Here is a 19,609-nt window from a genome sequence, read left to right on the forward strand (position 1 = left end):
AGAGGACTCCCATGCCACAGTGCTCCTGCGTGGAGAGGAGCCCCCAGGCCACAGTGCTCCTGTGTGGAGAGAAGCCCCCAGGCCACAGTGCTCCCACATGGAGAGGACTCCCAGGCCACACTGCTCCCGTGTGGAGAGGCGCCCCCAGGCCACAGTGCTCCCGCGTGGAGAGGACTCCCAGGCCACAATGCTCCCGTATGGAGAGGAGCCCCCAGGCCACAATGCTCCCACGTGGAGAGGACTCCCAGGCCACAATGCTCCCGTATGGAGAGGAGCCCCCAGGCCACAGTGCTCCCACGTGGAGAGGACTCCCAGGCCACAATGCTCCCGTGTGGAGAGGAGACACCAAGCCACAGTGCTCCCGTGTGGAGCCGAGACCCCAGGCCACAGTGCACCCGTGTGGAGAGGAGCCTCCAGGCCACAGTGCCAACCCTGACTCTGATGGGTCCACTCTGAGTCTTTTCTCAGATTTAGAGAAAACCGTTGCAGGGGTGGGAAGAGCCGGGAGTATGTCTGAGAAGGCTGAAAACCTCCAGGAAGGTGAGCAAGATGCAAGGCAGCTGGGCCATCTCCTCCAGTGGGGACTGAACTCAATCTCAGGGCCCCCAGGAGCAAACGTGGTCTTGGCAGCCAGGCTGTAAACACCCTTTTCACACGTGCAGGCCCCTCACACGGGGGCCCTCCACTCGGGAGCAGGGAGGAGAGGGCCTGCATAATCCCTGGGGCTGGGGTAGGGATGTGATTCCCATAGATGAGTCACCTTTATTTATTTGCCCAAGTCCCAGTACAAATCCCTGGCCTGCCACCCCCCAATCAAAGCTCTTGATTCTGCTCCCCTGATCACGGTGTCTTTCTCTGCATGATTAGCTGCTGGTTCTCCAGACACTGCTTCAGCTTGTCTTCTGTCAGTGTCAAACGCTGCTCCAGGATGGAGACTGTCTACAAAATAAATGGCGGGTCAGGGTTAGTAGGGAGGGCGGCACAGGCTACCCTGGGGATCCCCTCTGGCCAGACCCCGCTTAGCAGCCTGAGCCACTGCCCAAATGCCAGGTGCCAGCTCTTCCTGCCCAGAGGTCTGCCTGGCTGGTCTCTGGTGTTTGTGGGCAGGGGCAGGGTGCAGGAAGCTTCTCCGTTGGGCCAGGCCCTGTTCATAAACAACTGCATCAAAACCTGTGAGATGGAGCACCCACTTCAGAGGTGAGAAAAAGGTACCCCAAACGAAGGTGTTCTACCTCGGTCCTGCCTACAACTTGGGCCTGTCACCTCTATGCCTGTAGAGGCCCTCAGGCTGGCAGGACACAAAAGCTAGGAGGTGAGTCCACGGGCTAGGCTAAGAGGCTCTGAACAGCCCATGCGTGGTCATGGGCAAGTGACAATTCTATGTCTGAGTGCGTTTTCTCTTCTGTGCAGGGGAGGACGCCCTTAGCTCACGGCAGTTCTGAGGACTAAGTGAAGGACCTCAGCACGGTGCCCAGCACACATGCAGCTTGCCTCACACTGGCTGTGCTGACTGTACTGCTGCCTTTCCGAGGCTGAGCCCTGCTCCCCATTCCCCTTCCACATTCCCACATGACGGCTGGCCCAGGGACCAGCTGCCTGGCCTGCTGAATGCCCAGCCACTGGGGGCTGCATGTGCTTCATGGGCCAGGGTATACTGGAGACATGGCTCCCAAATGAGGCTCTGATAATTGACCCAACTCGTCTGGCTTTGGATGGAGTGTCGGCAGAGGGGCAGAGGTGCCTGGTGCCCACCCTCCCATAGAGGGGCCAGCCCACTGCCCTTAGGCACTCCCACCACAGGCCTGACTCCAATCACATGCCCACCTAGCATTCACTGTGCTTGAACCACGCTGGCCACTACAATGTGCTCTCATCTCACGCCCTTCCTCCAGGACTGACATCAGTCTATGGCATTAGGAAGGGGCCGGACTAAGAAACCAAACTATTAATTTCAACCACCGGACTATGAGATTTCCCAAGAGGTACGCCACTTCCCATAGGCTCCATGAAGGCTCTGGGCCTTGGCCCAGTGGAAAGAAAACTTTCCTTTCAGACATTTAATAAAGCACTGAAACATTTTGGGAGGGAATTTCCCCCTAAGACTGCTATAAATCCCACAGCATGGATCCACAACGTGGATGTCAGCGGCTCATGGAGGTCGCTCCACCTGGCAGCTGGCCCCTTCTAAATGAGCTGGCCTGGGCTTCTAGAGCTCCGAACCCCACATCACAGGACAGGGCCTGGAAAAGTCACTGCCCACGGAATACGGACTGCACCCTGAGAGGCTGAGCTGAGTTGAAAGAGACCATTGCATTTTCACGGGAGGGGGGGTCTCCAACTCGCAAAAGTGGCGGCGGAAACAGCCCCCGGCTGGCCTGGAGTAGCATTCCTGGAAGTTTCCACTGGCTGCTGTGAAACTCACACCAGGCCAAGCTCCAAAATCATTTTTCATCCAGACTTTTTCCGATGGCCTCAGACTCAAGGCCACAGTGGAGCCAAGCCTGCTGCTTTTCCTCTTCTGCATTTTTTTTTTTTTTTAAACTGTTTACTGAGACTCAATTTCCAAACTTGGAGACAGCGGTCCCAGAACACATGTGGACAAGGTGTGTGCATGGCCACAGGCATTCCTGGCCCCCGCAGGCCTTCAGCAAACCTGGGTCTCTGGGACCAAGGGGAGCCTCAGCCAGCGAAGGTCAACGTCAACACCTACTGATGCTGCCTGCACCCCGAGGTCTCCACTTTGTTCCATGGGGGTGGGGGGGGGCATAATTCAGCTCAATAGGAACGGGGCCACTTGCTGATATTAAACTTCTCTGAACAGAAAAGCACCACCTATTTCACAACCAGCCCCTGAATGGAGGGTGCTGGCCCAGTGGGGGGTCTCACCTCTCTAGAGCTTTGAGGGTGCTCTTCATAGCATATTATGGGCAAACATGCTTTTAAGAAAAGCCCACTGCCCCTCAAATCCGCATCTCCTCTCCCTGCTGCTCTCTAGCTTCTCCCCCTCCCAGCCAAACTTCTAGAGGAGTCACCTATGTGCTTGGTCTCTGCTTCCCCATCCCCTTGCCCCCAAGCCTGCTCTGCCAAGGTGCTGGGTGGTGGTCGCCACCCGGGATAAATCCACCAGGCACTGCCCAGTCACATTTGATTCACCCAATGCCTAATTGGCCATGGAGCTGGGAGGATGGGCTGGGAAAGAAGGATTTCTGTTTGTGCAATGACAAGGCTGAATAGCTGTTATATAGTCACTATGGCCCACAAAGTCTAGAATATTTACTACTTAAGAAAAGGTTTACTGACCCCTGCCCCAGGCTCTCTCTTCACTCACCGAGCACCTCCTGAGCCAGCCTGTGCCCGGACCAGGGTGACCCTGGCACAGGCAGACACGGCCAGGCCACATGGAACGCACCGGTTTGAGGAGGCAAATGCTAAGCCATCGCAGACCAGGGGAATGGGCCAGAATGGAGGGGTCTGGCCCGCATGGAGGCCAGGGGAATGTGCCCGGAAGTGAGGAACGAGTGATACCTGAGGCAGAGTTCATCAGGCAAGAGGGGCAGGAAGAGCATCGGGCCAAAGGAACAGTGTGCACGAAAGCCCTGAGGTGACAGGAAATGGGGAGACAGGAGGGACAGACCAAAGGCCCGTGCGCTAGAGCAAGGAGAGGGCTGTGGAGAGGCAGGAGACAGGCCAGGCCTTGCAGGCCACACTAGGCAGCTTTGCCTTCACCCTCAGAGCACTGGGGAGGTGCTGGGGGGTCCTGGGCCAAGGCGGGACGATATCTCTCTGGCTGCTACATGAAGTCAGCGTTGGGGGCAGCTCTGTGGCTGTGTGGACGCGAGATGAAGCCAAGAGAGAATGAGAAGACATGATGGTGGCCTGAACTGGGAGAAGGGTGAGGGAGAAGAGTGGATAAAATGAGAGACATCAACAAGGTAGGAACCAACACTAAAACGTGGTGGGTCAGATGGCAGGGTGGGGGATGAGAGAGGAGAAGACATTCCCCGAGCTGAGAACACAGGACCAGAACCCATCCTGGGCCAGGGGCAGGGGATGTGCTTGGGGCTGAAGAGCTGGAGTCCTGTCCTCTGAGACACCTGAGAGGTCAGGTAGATGGAGTGGTCTGGGCTGAGACTAATGTCTGGGAAGAAGCCTAGCCAACAGCGGGGTTCTGTTACATTTCTGAGTTCCCCCTCACTACTGGGGGCAGTCAGGGGGCCACTGGGAACAAGGGGATGGGGGAGGGCAGTGAATCCACAGGCCCCTGGGTACTGGAGAGAACCCAGTGCAGGTGAGCTGAGGGCCCAGCCAGGGCTCAGAATGATGTTGGTGAGGCCCAATGCAACCACCTGAAGTGGTGCAGCCCCTCAGTGCCCCGCCAGGCGGTCCAGTGGAGTTGTTGGGAAGCCAAAACCAAGAGCATGGTGAGAAGCCAGCTTGGGCTGCTCCCAGCAGCCAGACAGTGGGTCTAGGAGCTGGGGCCCAGCGTGGGGCTTCCAGCCTGACTCATCCACCAAAGCTCTGCAAGGAAAGCCCTCCCAGGAGAGGCTGAACAATGACATTGAATGTGAACCATCATTTTCCTGCTCAGCGGAGACAAGCCATTGTGATCTGCCTCTTATTGGCGCAACAGTACCAGGGTGCGTGCATCTTCTCTTGCTCGCAGTTCAAGATGTGTAAGACGTTTCATGTTAACACCCTGGAGGGCCTTCTGAGTATGGTATAAAAATAACATTTTAAAGTGGTAGGCTTTTATTTTTAGTTCCCTAAGAATTAAAGTGGTGCCCAAAGAAGTTGCACCCAAATACCAGTCCTCGGCAACACGTCTGGCACCCAGGCCCCCAACTCCAAGTGGGAGGGGAACACACCCCTGGGGACATTTGACAGATGGCCCCCCCTCCATATCTCACGGCCTCAGATGCCTCTTTTCTCTACCTTCATCAAGTCGCTAGGGATCTACTGAAGGCTTGCTGCAGCCCCGTGGACTCCGGAACAGTGTGGAGTCCAGCTGCCCCCTACACCCTCCAATATCGAAACCGGCCAGCTGGGGTGCCCTGCATGAGATGGGGCCTGGGTTTATATCTCTGTTGACCTCCTAAGTGGCTGACTTCAGCTCCTCTGACACGTGTGCTGGGGACTCCTGCATCTGGGGCCTTGTAAGAGGACGTATGTGGGTGTCCAGGGCCTCTGCATGACTCCCCAGCAGGTGAGCGGCAGTGTGGTGGGGCACGACACTCTCACAGGCTCTGCGCAGCCCAGGGAAGGGTTCTCTGTGCATCGCACAGGTGCGGTGAGCCCACTGCTCCCAGGATAGAAGGAATCACCCCGCGGGAAAGTGGGGAAGCAGCAGAACGAGGGCAGGTTTGACTTGCCTGAGGGCAGCAGCCCTAGCCCTGAGTGACGGGCAGCCCCTCCTGGCCTTGTTCTCTCCACCCCTCCGTTCTTGCCCTGACCACCCCACCCCTCCGGCTGTGAGGGCCTTTCCTTTGCCCCTCCTTTCTCCTGTTTGCCACCTCCCTCCCAGCCTTCTCACTTCTTCGTGGGTTGATGGTCCCTGCTTTTAGCCCTGCTGGCCTCTTTTCTCCCTGGCCTGGCTTCCTCTTGAGAAGGGCTTGTCCTGCATTTTTCCTCAGCTCTTTCCCCCCAGTTCTCATTTCTGCTTCCTTTTGAGGCCTCTTTTTCACCCGCTTCCAGCAGCTGCGCCACCTCCCAGAGCCACTGAGGCACCACCTTTACTGACGGCCTCTCTCATGGATTCCACACGCAAACGTAGCAGGAGAGCTGGAGCTGTAACTTCTCCAAAACCACCCAGCCAGGTGGTGGGGCACAGTACCTGAGTGGCTACGGGACACCCACCATCCCTCCTGAGCCTCCTTGGGGGCATCTACCAACACCATTCATCCCACCCATTTGCCAGGTGCCCACCACGTGCAACAGACAAGAGACACAGCCCTGGCCCTTGGGTTGTGGCTGCAGCATCAGTCCTGTCTGGGCTGGCTTTTGGCAAATCTGCTCTGCCATGACTAACAGTGAATGATATTCTGGAGGGAGAAAGAAAGAACAAGGGAGATGAGCCCCTCTATCTGCATTTCTCAGCTATCCAGCTAGTTTCTTAGGAGAGGCTTCCCCACTGCACCCGCAATCCCGGCCAGCTCTGGGGCAGCCCTGCTTCCCAGCAGCCCCTGCTCAGGGCACTGCTCACCTCCGCTCTACCGCTCAGGCAGAGCCCGAGGTGGTACATGGACCCCTCTCTGGTCTGTGGCATTGCTGTCTATGGTCGAGACTCCCTCCTGGGCCTCCTCGATGAGACTGAAGACAGGCGGGCTGCAGGGTTGCCTGGCCAGACAGAGACAGACTGATGGAAAGAGGCAGAGAGCTGACATACAGCTGTGTGCCCCACCAAGAAAGCGTTACAGAGCACCAAGCACTCTGCTGGGCAGGGGCACGGGCACAGCAGCAAGTGGAGCAACCCCAGCCTCGGCTGGCAGTCTAGCTGGGAAGCCAGGAGACTAGGGCAGTGGTGTCTGAATGGGGCAAGACAGGGTACAGGGCAAGAAGGCTGAAATGGTTGGGGCAGGGAAGGTGCCGGGCAGAGGAAGCCCTTATGAAGCAATCTCTCGTAGAGTTGCTGTAAGGATTACTACTCCTATTAATAGCTAATATTTATATAGCACTTGCTCTATGCCAGGCTGGGCACAGGGGTGCACTGTGGTCAACACAACATTCCCAGCCCTGGCCCTCTCGGGGGCCATGGCCAAGCTCTGGGCTGTGGGGGAACCCTGGGCATAAATGGGGCTCAAGGAGACCTCAAGGAAGGCAGCTGTGGTCAGGCCTGGGAGGGTCTGAGCCATCAGGGCACGTGGTGGTCTGGCTGCTTCTTAAAGCTCTCCGGTGACAGAAAGTTCCTTTTAATCATTTCCAGGCTGGTGGTTGATTTGGGCTCCCCCAGGCAGTCTCTCCCTGGAGGGGCTGGGGCTCTCCAGTCCTTCTCCCCTCAAGACAGAAGCTAGATATGGGGGGATCCTCCAGTCTCTGGGTATAAGGGGGCACAGCTGTCAGCCACAACACTGAGGGCACTCATGCCAGGCCAAGGGAAACGACCCGGGTTGGCCATTGGCTCAATGGCCCTGGTCTCAGCTGTGCTGCATAGAATTTCTAACTTTCTTTTGGTTTCATTGCAAAGATGGAAAATGTGGAATTAATCTCCCCTGTAGTGTGGTTTTGACTCCACTTAGAATCTAAACATCTGAAACAGATGCAATAAAAGCGGGAATCTCTTTGCTGTGGGGTGTTATAAACTATCAAAACAAAGCGGGGCTGCCGGGCCCGACGCCTGCTCCCAGCTCTGCCTCATCTCCTGCCAGCTCCATCTTTTGTCTTCTAGAGTCCGTGTGTGTGTACGTGTGCACACAGAGCCCTGACGAGACCGCTTTGCTGATGGTGCCCTGGCCAGTCTGTCACTGAAAGTCGGGTGACTGTGGGCCGGAGGGGTCAGCCCAGCTCCTTAGGGCAGGGGTTCCTAGTCTGAGCCCAGCCCTTTCCACCATCCAAAGCTCTGCCTCCTGGCCCCGGCCACTGCCCAGTGCCTAATGGTCTGTGGCCTTCGAGTCAGAGGACATAAATGCTGGTCCTTAAGCAGCCTGTTGACATCCGTCAGTCTGAATGCTAATGCCACAAGGACAGGGGTTTTGTCTCTTTTTGCTCACTGCTCTATCCCCAGTCCCAGGCACAGCGTCGCATACAGTAGGCGCACACTGACTGCTGGCTGGACAAATGCCCACCCTGAGCACCACAGAGATGCAGGGAACACAGCTTTGGCGCCTGCCAGCTAGGCCAGGTCCCTGAGGCCAAAGGGCAGCCCCTCTTCTAGGGATGAGACTGCTAGTGAGGAACCCTCACCCCAACTTGTGCCTGGGACTCCTGGGCTTGAGGGAATGGTTGCGGGGAGGCGGGCAGGCAGGAGGAGCCAGCCCCCACCAGCTGGCCTTGGGAGAGAGGAAGCCTCCTAGCTTCAGGAGGAAGGGGTTGACGAAGTGGGGGTGGGAGTCAAGGAAGCAGCCTGTTCCTTCCCTTCCTACCTCAGGCCTGATCTGATGACGATTAAAAGCTTTGAGGCCGCACTTCTGAGGGGAAGCTGTGGAGATTCCCTCCTATACTGCCATCTGACATGCTAACTCACCCAGGATCACACAAGCTCATCCACAAAAAAAACAGATTTCTAAAGAAATTCCTCCCAACCTCTCTGGGCTCAGCAACTGTCTTTTTAACCATCCCCTCCCCCACAGTCAGTGCAAACAACACAAAATGAGCTTTAGGTCCCCCGAGTCTGTGGGTCCGTGTTTCTGTTTCAGATTATCTCAGGGATATAGGATTTCTCTGACATTACTGCCTTCCCCATCCCGGCCCCTACTGAGGATTAGCTCTCTTCAGGAAGTACATGAAACACGATTTTCTATTGGTGGGTTAGCCACAGGATTAAGGAATCTTGGCTAATTTACCTTCCTCATGGCTTTATATCAACTCCTTTTAAACAAACACAGGCTTTTCCATATCACAGCTTTCCCCCAAAAAGTAAAAAGTAGGTCCACTCTCCACCACCCACAAAACCAGATGCTCCTGGGACCCCAGGGCACCACCACATGGGCCTGGGCTCAAGCACATCTCTTCGCCAGTCCTGTGCAGGCCAGCAGGGGAGCCGAGTATCGACAGGGACAGGCCCCAAGGAGCAGGCACCGGTCACTGCCTGGTCACTGACTCTGCTGTACTCTGACTCCAGGGTGAGTTCAAGGGGGACTGACGGTGAGACATGAACCTTGGCCTTGGCCACCTTCCACATCCATTCCTTCAGAGGCTAACTTCCAACAATCCACATAAAATGGTTAACTTACCAAGACCAGATGAAACACTACTGTCCCAAGCCAGAGAGACTGCTCGGTAGCTTCTCGGAGGCCTGGAGACCCTCAGTACAGTGAGTCAGACTGTGGCCCCTCCCCCACAGGACCACCTCAGGGAGTGGGGAGCGCATACGCCACCAGGGGCAGAGTCTCGAAGGCCTCCCCCTGCCCTGATGAGTTTTCACTGATTCACAGTGGCGGAACCTGGTCCCTCACCTTGGCCACTTTCTGGAGTCAACAGCTGGGCCCAGATCAGAATGGAGGGTACAGAACTGCTCCCCCAAATCCTATGCCCTGCTGAGTTCAAAGTCTCTTTCTGCTTTCTCTCCTCTACCCATCCATGACTACTGTGGGTACAGCGAGTAGGCCTGCATCAGGGCCCCCTACAGAGGGAGCAGAGGGAAGCGGCAGGCCCGACTGCACCCTCCCTTGCCCTGCTCTAGCTGAGCTTCGTTGAGGAGAGCGCACCAATGCCCTGGCGTGGCTTAATCTCAGGGCCATGGGAGCTCATTTGGGGCTGCCTGTCATAACCAGAACACCAGCTCACAGGTCCCCTTCTTGTGCCCTGTGCTTCTCTTCCCTAATGGGCCTTGGGTCCCCAGAGGAGCAAAGCACCTGGCATCCCCTCTTCCCTCCTCTCAGAGCGAGCCCAGAGTCAGCGCTGACGTGATGTGCCTGTACAGGGCCTCGCTCCCACCCCCACCCCAACCCCGTCTCCAGGCTTCCTCGGAGCCTTACAGAAGAAATCTCATACTACCGTGAACATTCCCAGGCCCCAGAGCTAACCACATCCATTGCTGAGCCCATCTGGCTCGAGGCCTTCGATCTGCAGCTTCTTTGGGGAGGGGGTGACTTTCGACACAACTGCAGACTGGATAGAAAATGGGAAACACAAGTTTTCTGCTAGACCCACATGAGCTGCCATCTGCCCCCCACGCAATAAACGCGAGCTCACCCAGCCTGGCTGCGTGCCACATGGGGAGGCCGGGGCACCAGCCCTGACGTGGTACTCAGGGAAGACACAGCCTCCCCTGACCCCTGTACTTGCAAAGTCAGAGAAGCCTGCGGGCACAATGTCAAAAAGAACAGCGGGGATGAGGAAGGCCAGGGGCCCAGGTGGATGTGCTTCCCTAGGCCCTTCTGAAACCCTGCAGGCTAGAGGCAGGCACCAAGAATGTCCCTAGCACACACCAGAGAGTGTCTTGAAGCCCTTATCCTGCAGGAAGCAGCCTCTTAACAGAGAAAAACAAGCCTCTTGTCTCCAAACCCCAAGTGGTGGAACTCAGACCTTCCTGAACTCTGGCCAAAGGGCAGCCCTTGAATGTCCATAAGGAGGATGCTGGCTCAATCCACTCTGGAACAGATATGTGAAGGAGGGAGTTGAAGGTGCTGATGTGGAAACAAACATCCCTCATAGCACTGCCTGCGTGTGTGTGCATATGCCATCAGGAAGGCTGCCCACCATGCAAGCAGTGACCACCGGAGGGGGTGCAGGGACACTTCTACTTCACACATTCCCAACGACACTGGGCTGGGGCACCTGGAAAGACCCGCTCCCAAGCAAAGGACATAACTGCTTTAAAACCTGGAGTCTGTTTCCATAAACAACAGCCAGGAGAGGGACACCAGGAGCCCCTGAGAGTGGTCAGGCAGTTAGGTGATGTCAGGGCCCAGTAGTCTCATTTTCCCTGCTCACCTGAGCAGCCCATCAAATGGGGAACTGCCAGGACCACTGTGTGTGGGGGTTTCTTGGGAGTGAATAAGCCATTCTCTATAACTCCCCAAAGCAAACAGGCAAACACCCTTGGCCTGCTGAGTTAGGTCAGCAGCGTTACAATGCCGTGGACATTTAACAAACGCAAACATCAGAGACCCAGACCAGCAAGGCTGGGTGGGCCTGCTCTCTGCCCGCTTTCCACTGCGTGTATTTTCAAGTCTGGTGCCCAGCAGCCTCCATGAGTCAGAGAAACCTGAATGTGACATCCCAGCATTGCTGTGGCCAGCCTGCAGCACTGGGTGCCATACCAAGACAGTCAGGGCAGTAACTCTACGGCTCAAGATTTTTAAAAAGCAGCAAGATGTGAAACTGGAGTCAAAAATAACTGTGCTGGGGGTTTCTGAGGCAAAACCGCCAAGCCGCTTTCTGGGCCCGTGCCTGGGCCCCTCACAGCAGCCTCTCCAGCCCCTGGTCACTGTCCACATCCCCGCAATCCCTGACCCCGCTTCACTCCTGAGGCAGACCCAGGGCCTCTGTAACGTCCAGACACCACCGGAACCTCCCATCACTCACAGGGCAGCTGAGAACTGTGCGGCAGCCATCCCGGCCTCTGAGAGTCCATTAAGGAAATAAAGGGAGCCAATGTGGGAGGGGAGCTCATGTCATGAATGCTATTTGTGGAAAACGGCCTCTCCCTGCCTGCTGGTTAGCTTTCCCGGTGTCTGTGAAAAGGACCCTATGTCACTCAGTCCCTACCAGAATACAAGTCAGGGCCTCTGTGTGGACAGAGGTGGGTGCCCATCACCAAGCAGGCAGGCCTGGCAGCCTCAGGGTCTACCCTGCAGTTCTCCAGGTATGGTCAAGAGGATGTGAGGGGGCACCAAGGAAGGAAGGTCCCAGTCCCACCCGAGATGCTGACCTCTGCTGCCCACCCCTATGGGATAGACAGAGATGGACAGTGCCTAGAATTTCCACTTTACAGATGAGGAAACCAAGGCTCATGCAGATCCATGCAAATGCTATGAGGCAAAGCTGGGCTTCTGACTCCCAGTCTGGGCTTCTCCTGGACCTCAGAGGCCGCTGGGGTTGAGCCAACTTTCTCAGTCAGTGACCTCTGGGGCAGCCCCAGGACAGACGCATGTTTTCTCCAGAGCAGGAAGGGCCAGGGATGCGGGCTCGGGACAAGCTCACAGCAGAACCGCTGCACCTCGAGGGATGGATGTGAGCTCTCTGAGGACTCATGAGAGGAAGAGGGAGGCGCGCCATAGCACACTCGTGACCTCGGCCCTGTTAAGCCAAACACGTTGCCACTGAGTCGACTGTAATTCATAGCGGCCCTATAGGGCAGGGTACAACTGTCCCATAGGGTTCCCAAGGCTGTAATCTTTACAGAAGCAGCCTGCCACATCTTTCTCCTGCGGAGTGGCTGGTGGGTTCGAACTGCCGACCTTTTGGTTAACAGCCAAGGGCTTAACCACTGCGTCACCAGGGCTCCTTTTTGCCCTGTCAGTGCCCGAGAATTCCCACAAGGGGTTTCGTGGAGCAACAAGCCCCCTGAAGAAAAACCTAAATTCCATGGTTAGAAAATTACTTTTCCCCCAAAAACCATTACGCTGACTGAATGTAAAGAATGGCCATCACAAGAAGTATACATTTTTAACGAGCTTCAATCTTGGCCCCCGGTGTCTGGGCCCAGGTTCCAGGCTCTGACCTAATAGGTCTTATCTCCCATGACCCAACCCTGTTCCTCACAGCACCAGTCAGCACCCACTGTACTCATAAGCTCCGTCTCCTTCTTGGGACGTGGAGAAAGGCCTCTTTTTTCTCTCCGCTCATCTCTACTGAGCGGTCCACTAGAGTCTCGTGCAGCTCAAAAGCATTCCTGGGCCTCTAAGGCAGCAGTTAGAGCCCTGTGGCATGCCCACTCCCGCCTTCCATGTCCCGGGGCTTTCCTACACTGCCCTTGGAGAATACCTGACTTGATGCCGTGCTTCACAAAACAACCGGCCCCCAGTCTAGCACACCCACTTAACAAAGAGCTGCATGCCCACCACTTCAGGGGGCTGCACAACAGTTCCCAGAGCGGATGAGTCAGGCCTTACTGACCCCAGTTTACAAGGGAGGAAATGAGGCTCTGGGGAGCAACACTACATGCCCAAGGTCACCCAGGCAGTGAAGGGTAGAGTTGGCCCTCAGACCCGGGGGCCATGGGGTGCTCAGGCTGACAGGCAGGGGGCTCGCTGGGCTGAACAGAGCAGCTCTAAAACCTAAGGGGAACCTTTACTCTCCATAGCCTGGCAGGGACACATGAGGTCCAACCTGGTGTCCAGCTGGGATCAGGGCCCTGAGGGGCTCAGAGGAGAATCAGTGAAGCCCCAAAGAGCAACCTCACAGAGGGAACGAAGGGAAGGAAGGGGTCTCTCCCATCCAAAGAAGAGCCAGGGCAAAGGGTACTCTCTGGCTGGGTGACCTCAGGGGCCTGGCCACTGAGATCTGTGATCACAAAGCCCTGAGCAAGAACCTCTGGCCCTAACTTTCAGGAAGGTCAAATGTGGTTAGCAGAAGACATCATCTAATGACAACATCACTAACTACATCAAAACTGCTGAGCAAGGGAAGCTGCGGATCTCTGGCTCACAGTGCACTGAGATCAGGATCACCTGGCACCCTAGAGAAGCCCCAGGCTGGGTGGCCCTGGACGGGTCCGGGCACAACAAGCCATTATTAACACCCTCTCAGCATCTGGCATGACGCTGGCTGCTGGGCACCAGGTGGGAAGATATAATGAGGGCTGCAAAGGGGAGCCCTTAGAAAGCCGTGAGCCTGAATAAACATCGGGAGGGTGGCGTAATTACAATGCGGATGTGCTCCCCACACTGAGGACTTCCTGTCTAAAACAACACCGCCGGGGAGGCCGCACCTGCTCGAGAGGGCACCTCCAGGCCAGAGACAGGGCGGAGGGCCACGTGCCTCTCAGGGTCACCTCCAAATTCTATCTTCCCCATGTAAATACACCTTTGAAAAAGAATTCACACATTTCGTAAAAGGGTATTCCTAAACAAGTAGTAAAACCCCGATGCGGGAATTAGCTGACTGGGTTTCGGATGCTGCACGAGCCCCAAGGGCAGTCTGCTTTGTCTCCTTAATCTGGGAGGCTCCTGGCCTGGAAGAACTAGGGGACGAGCCCACCCGCCTGCTCCAGGGGGCCAGGAGCCTGGCAGGGGTCCGCGTGCTCCTGCTCCTCTCAAGCGCCTCTCGTCCTCCCTCCTGCACTGAAGTCTGGCTTCAAGGCAGATGCAAAGCCAGGGCAGCTGCAGAAGCTGTGACAGAAGCCTAGCTCCCAGCTTCTCTGTGTCCCTACCTCCATCCACCCTGGGGTCCTGCCCCTCAGCACAGGTTATGTCCCAACTCTGCCCTGCTCAGTGTCCCCACCAGATGAAGGCCAAACGCCTAGGCCTCCCGCCTCAGGCCCAGCACGTCCACCCTGCTCAGACTTCATGACCTTGCACCAGAGGCCCCGAAGCCTCCCTGACCTGGCGTGCTGGGCTCCCTCCTGGCACGCGGTTCCCGGCTGCCTTCTCCCCCTGGCAGCCTTGGCTCTGACAGCAGCAGTCTGTCCTGGGGACTTCCTGAGGGCAGGACTGGCCTCACACAGGGCCCACATGTGGGATGGCTCAGTGAAGGTGTATGCTCGGAGGGGACTGAGGAATTTGCTTTTCTGTGCAGGCGAGGGCCTAGCATACATGAGGCAGTGGGAAATTTCCGGTGCTGTCGTGAAGATCCAGCATGTGACACTGCTGGGCACTGGTCAATGAGCTCCACCCAGGATCATTCATTTAGTCTTCACAAGAGGCCTGTCAAGTGGGTTCCAGATTGGGACCCTGAGGCACAGACAGGTGAAGTGACTTGCCTGTGACCACCTAGCTAGGAGGTGGTAAAGCCCAGATTTGTACCTAGATGAGCTCGGAGCCACTCCTCTCCTCGGTTCTTGACTTCTGGGCGTGTACTTGGGTCCTCAGCCCCCAGACTAGTACCAAATGGGCCACAAACATCCAGAGGAGGTGTCGCCACGTTCAGTCACACCCAGCCTGTTGAGCAGTGTGGCGGGCTCTGAGGGCTGCAAACCTTTGTAATGGGGTGCTGTCATGGATTGAACTGTGTTCCCCCAAAATATCTGTCAACTTGGTTAGGCCATGATCCCCAGTATCGTCCGGATGTCCTCCATTTTGTGATTGTAATCTTATGTTAAAGAGGATCAGGGTGGGATTGTCACAGTCCTGATCCAATGGTAAAGGGAGTTTCCCTGGGGTGTGGCCTGCACCACCTTTTATCTTACAAGACATAAAAGGGAAGGGAGCAGAGATTCCGCGACCTCAAACCAACAAAGGAGCGCCAGGAGCAGAGCACATCCTTTGGACCTGAGGTTACTGCGCTGAGATTCACACCAAGGGAAGACTGATGACAAGGACCTTCCTCCAGAGCCGACAGACAAAGCCTTCCCCTGGAGCTGACGCCCTGAATTTGGACTTGTAGCCTACTTTACTGTGAGAGAATAAATTTCTCTTTGTTAAAGCCACCCACTTGTGGTATTTGTTACAGCAGCACTAGATGACTAAGACAAGTGCCCTGCTCATGTCATCCTGGGGCTGGAGGCTCCATCACTCCTCCAGCAAACACCCCTGGCCGTTGCCCATTACAGTCCCTGCGGTTCTTCCCTGGAAGGATGTTCTGCAGGACAGAGGCCTGAAGGACCCGGAAGGGAGGGTTTCCTTCTCAGAGGCCACTCTGAAGTGGACTTCCTTGTGGGTGAGGGAAGGGGCAATGAGGTGGGGGTGGGGGTGGGGTGGAGAAGGACAGCATGATTCAGACGGATGACTGAAGCACTTCAGGATGGGCAGATGGTGAAGAACGCTTGCCGAGGGGGCAGCACCTAAGGCAATGTCCACAGGCAAAGGAGGGAGCCACTAAGCAGCCCGCGTGGGGAAAAGGATGGTGGTGGTGGCCTGTCTCTAGGCCCCAGGAGAGGGCTGGGTCAGCCTGGACCATCCAGGGAGGGTGCTGCTGCGGGCCAATCCCAAGAGGAAGGGCTAGGGGAGACCTTTTCCAATCCCCTAGTGGGGACAGGTCATGCTGTGGTTAGAACACCTCGGCCAGAGCCCCAACTCCAGGAGAGGAGGGTAGGCCAGGAAGACAACTGGCCACCACGCCCAAGGACGGCGTGGCTGGACGGACACAGCTCCACCCTGGGCAGCTCTGAGAACAGTGTGTACTCAGGCCTCAATGGGGTGTCATCTGTGGAATCCAAGTTTCCTCAGGACATGCTGAGTCTACCAGGAACCCTGTGGCATCCAGGGGCCCAGAGACACTGCCAGTTTTGCGAAGCAGGAGACTGGCTAATGTGCTTGACATCTGGGTGGGGATGGATGCTGTTTGGACATGGCAAAGGGGCTGAATGGTGTGAGGTAGGATAAGGGCGCCAGAGAGATACCCAGATGAGTCCACAGGGCCAGCCACAGGCCACCGTAGAGAGTCTTCACTCTTTCTTTGTGATACAAATTGCTTGCAAAGTTACTATCATACTCCTAACTGCTAACACATAGCAAAAACCTTCCATGTGCACCCCTAAAACAGTGACAGGAACTGTTTTTAGTTTTAGACTCCTCTGGATCCACTGAAGCTATTTTTATCATCGTCTCAGACTTAATTTCCAATTTTATCCTATAAAGTTCTAATTGATTCCACTTCCCCTGCTCTCCCACTTGACAAGACTGTGAAGAACATTAGGCAGGCTCTGCAGCTACTGACGGGGCTTGAGGGGGGGGCTTTTTTTTTTTTTTAAAGTCTTTGCACGTTCCTCCCGTCTCTCCCTTACCACATGCCTTCTTCTCAAGGGTTAACCAGCTTTCACAAATGTCTGGACACGCTCTGTAGCCCACAATCCTCCAGACACTGATACCTCACTTTTCCCCTCAAATATGTTTCCTTGTCTGGGTCCAATGTGCACAGTTCCATCGGGGCCACTGTGACACGCTGTGGGCGATGTGGCACGACAGGGACAAGCTTTTCTCACTTAGCACGAGATCCTGAGTTGAGGAAGGGTACCACCGCTTTAGCTCCATTTTGACTAGGACATCAAAGGTCCTTTGTGTCCTCATGTGGGTCAAACCGGGGACCGCTCTCCCTTGCTGCTGCTTCTGCTCTAGCACCTCCCTCCTTCCTCGAGGGCTGTGTGTGCTCCTCCCACAGCCTTGTGAAGTGCAGGAGGTGGCACACAAGCGGGGGTTCCGTAGAGTCCCAGCCTAGCACCAAGAGCCAAGGAGAGAAGGGATCTGAGGAACCCAGGTTTGTTTTAAGGCCCATTACAGAAATGTTCCATTGACTGGCCTTTTTGTAGCGTTCTACATCCTGACTTGATCCCCCATCCCTCAGGTGTCACACTCCTGCCACCCTGGGCTTCATACGTTCCCTGGATGTGCCTATGGCCCCTCCAGACCTGTAGGTAGGCTGCTCCCTCTGCCAGGAGTGCTCTCCCACCCCAGGTTGAGACCCCCGCTGGGCACGCCCCCAGTGACAGCCACCCACTTCTCATCAGTGCATTTTGCTCTTACTGAAACTGCTGGGTTACGAGCCTGCATTACAAGCTGCCAGACCATAAAGCTCCAGAGGGCGGGGCCCACGTCCACAGCTAACATTTACTGAGCAGCTGCTACCTGGGGCCAGGCACAGGCCAAACACTTCACACAGATTCATCTCCCTTAATCCTCACCACAAACACGGCGCCCATGGCCACCCGCACATCACAGATAAACACACGGAGGCTGGGCACTCAGACGACAAGGAACTGTGCCAGCCTCAACTCTGAGCCGTGGCTCTAGGCTGCCTGGCCTTGTCGCTCACAGCTCCCTGGCATGTTCCCAGACACGCAGGAAAGAGTGGAATGAATGGACAGACAGCCAGAGTCTTCCTCAGAGATCTGTGGGGACCTAGCATAGGTGATTCTGGAATCCAGGGGCCTAGCCAGGGCTCAGGCAGCTGAGAACCAGGATCCCGGGGCAGGCACTGCTATTTCATTAATTTGGGCTAGAAAACAGGCCCATTATAATTATATTTTTAAAAATCCAGTACCTGCTAGCAAACTTCAAATGGTCCAAATGCCAGGCAAGTGCAGACAGCAGGGTGACGCACTGTGGCCTACCTGGGTGAGGACGTCCAGCTGGCCCACGATGTGCTCCAGCGTGCTGGTCAGCGTCTGGGGCACGCTGACGGGCTCCGGGGGCTGGCCCTGCAGTGACTCCCGGCTCCTTCCTCTGCTGGATGGGACGGGGCTGTCCACTTCTGGCTATTTCAAAAGAGACAGAGAGAAAAGACAGCCCGTTAGCCCTCATTCAGTGCTGAAGGAAACACTGAGTGAGTAACAGCCCCTCCAAAGAATGAAATGGAAAACCAGCAGCAAACTTGAGAAAACAAGTTCTAGTGTAAGTGAGAGACGACAATGTGGTGGGTGCCCGCACCTGGGCCTTCCCTTCCGCGCCCAGACGGAGGCCAAGGAGTGGAAGCAGCGTGGATGGAGAGGTGGGCCTGCAGGTGCCCTCAGCAGCTCTCAGAGGCCCTCAGACTGGCCCGGCCGGGCAGTGGGACCGTCTCCCGACCCTTCAGGCAGGCCCCACACTCCAGCCGGCATACTGGTGAGCCCAGAGCCACTGAAACCCCAGCCTGCCCCGAAGTTCCCTCTCCTCCTGGCTAACTCAACTTTACTTCCCCTCCTCCCCGCATGGGGCTTTCCCAGGTTGCGCTAAACCTTCCCAAGGACCTGTTAGCTTGGACCGACTAGGGGCATGTTCCGACCCTGCCTGGCCCAAACCCCCTGGGAAAACGAGGATTTCTGTTGAGTGTCCCGTCCAGACAGCTGACAAGAATCAGAGTCCACAGGACAGGCTTCCCCGGGGAAGCTTCAGTCAGAACTCTAGGAATGGGAGGGGCTTGGAGTTGCTGCCTAAGGCCCTTCAGCCATCAAATGCAGACCTTCTTCCTAAGGCAGTGACTTCCAGTCTAGGGCTTGCTCCTGTCAGCCACCATTCCAAGCCCAGAAAGGCGTCTCCTGACCTAGGAAGCGCCGTGCACATGTTCAGCAGGGTGGGATCCCAGAGCCACTGGGTTTCCTGGGACAGGGCCAGGAAGTACCCCAGTTCTGGTCTCAAAATCTGCAATTCCTCTGTGGACTTGCTCCCTGTGGGAATGAAGTTCTCTGTGATGGCTCACACCCTTGGCCAGCCAAGGTCTCAGTAACCCAAAAATACAGCCACACTGGGGGCTCAGGGTTTCAAACAACGACTTCACTAACGGGCATTCCAAATGTCACCACATCACTCCTCGCTCTGCCAGGCCTCCAGGCCTCTCCGCCGCCTTTCGGAGAAAATCCAAGCCTCCTGGATGGGGGGAAAGGCACCCTGGCCTGGAGCCTCCGTCCACAGCCCCCTCCTGCCTCTGCACCCTCGCACCTGGCTCATGAGGCCCCCTCCACTGCACATGCCCTCACCACCACTCCTTTCCCGGCTCCAAACATCCCAACCTCCCCTCACATCACAGGCCCCACTCCCATCAGGAGCCCCTCTCCGTGCTCCCGCAACACCTGGGCCTGCCCCAGCCCCGCCCTGTCCCTCTGGCCACTGCACCTCCAGGACCAGGATACTCGAGTGGAATGAACTCAGGCCAGCCTGCCCACAGGGCGCACCACCCTTCCGTGCGCCTGTGCATCTCTTCCTCCCGCTTACACTTGTCGCCCCACCCCCGCTGCCCAGACCCAGGACTTCACTGGTCTCAAAGTGTGCCAGCTACCAATGCACCATGGAACCTTGGCTAAACCATCCATCCCCTCATCCCCAAAGCCAGGGCCAGGGGAGAGTGCTGGGTATGACTGGGGCTCACCTAGGCTGCCTGCCCACCCGCCCACCACCTGGCCCTGGACAACACTCTAAGCTGCCTGCAGACCTACCATCGGCAC

At 56.4% G+C, this 19,609-nt stretch overlaps 1 protein-coding gene across 1 annotated transcript in view; it reads right to left on the reverse strand.

The window, feature by feature from the left end:
* Positions 1–702: 702 nt before the first annotated feature.
* The window catches only part of POC1A (POC1 centriolar protein A), a 71,298-nt gene continuing 52,391 nt past the window's right edge, over positions 703–19,609 (reverse strand). Inside the window, exons 9-10 of the mRNA XM_023733592.1 lie at positions 17,804–17,947; positions 703–939 (exon numbers count right to left, since the gene is read on the reverse strand). Coding sequence (XP_023589360.1) covers positions 841–939; positions 17,804–17,947 — 243 coding nt within the window. The 3' untranslated portion in view covers positions 703–840. The remainder of the gene's footprint in view (positions 940–17,803; positions 17,948–19,609) is intronic.

This window comes from Trichechus manatus, unplaced genomic scaffold (assembly GCF_000243295.1).
Source record: "Trichechus manatus latirostris isolate Lorelei unplaced genomic scaffold, TriManLat1.0 scaffold00001, whole genome shotgun sequence".
Taxonomy (NCBI): Eukaryota; Metazoa; Chordata; class Mammalia; order Sirenia; family Trichechidae; genus Trichechus; species Trichechus manatus.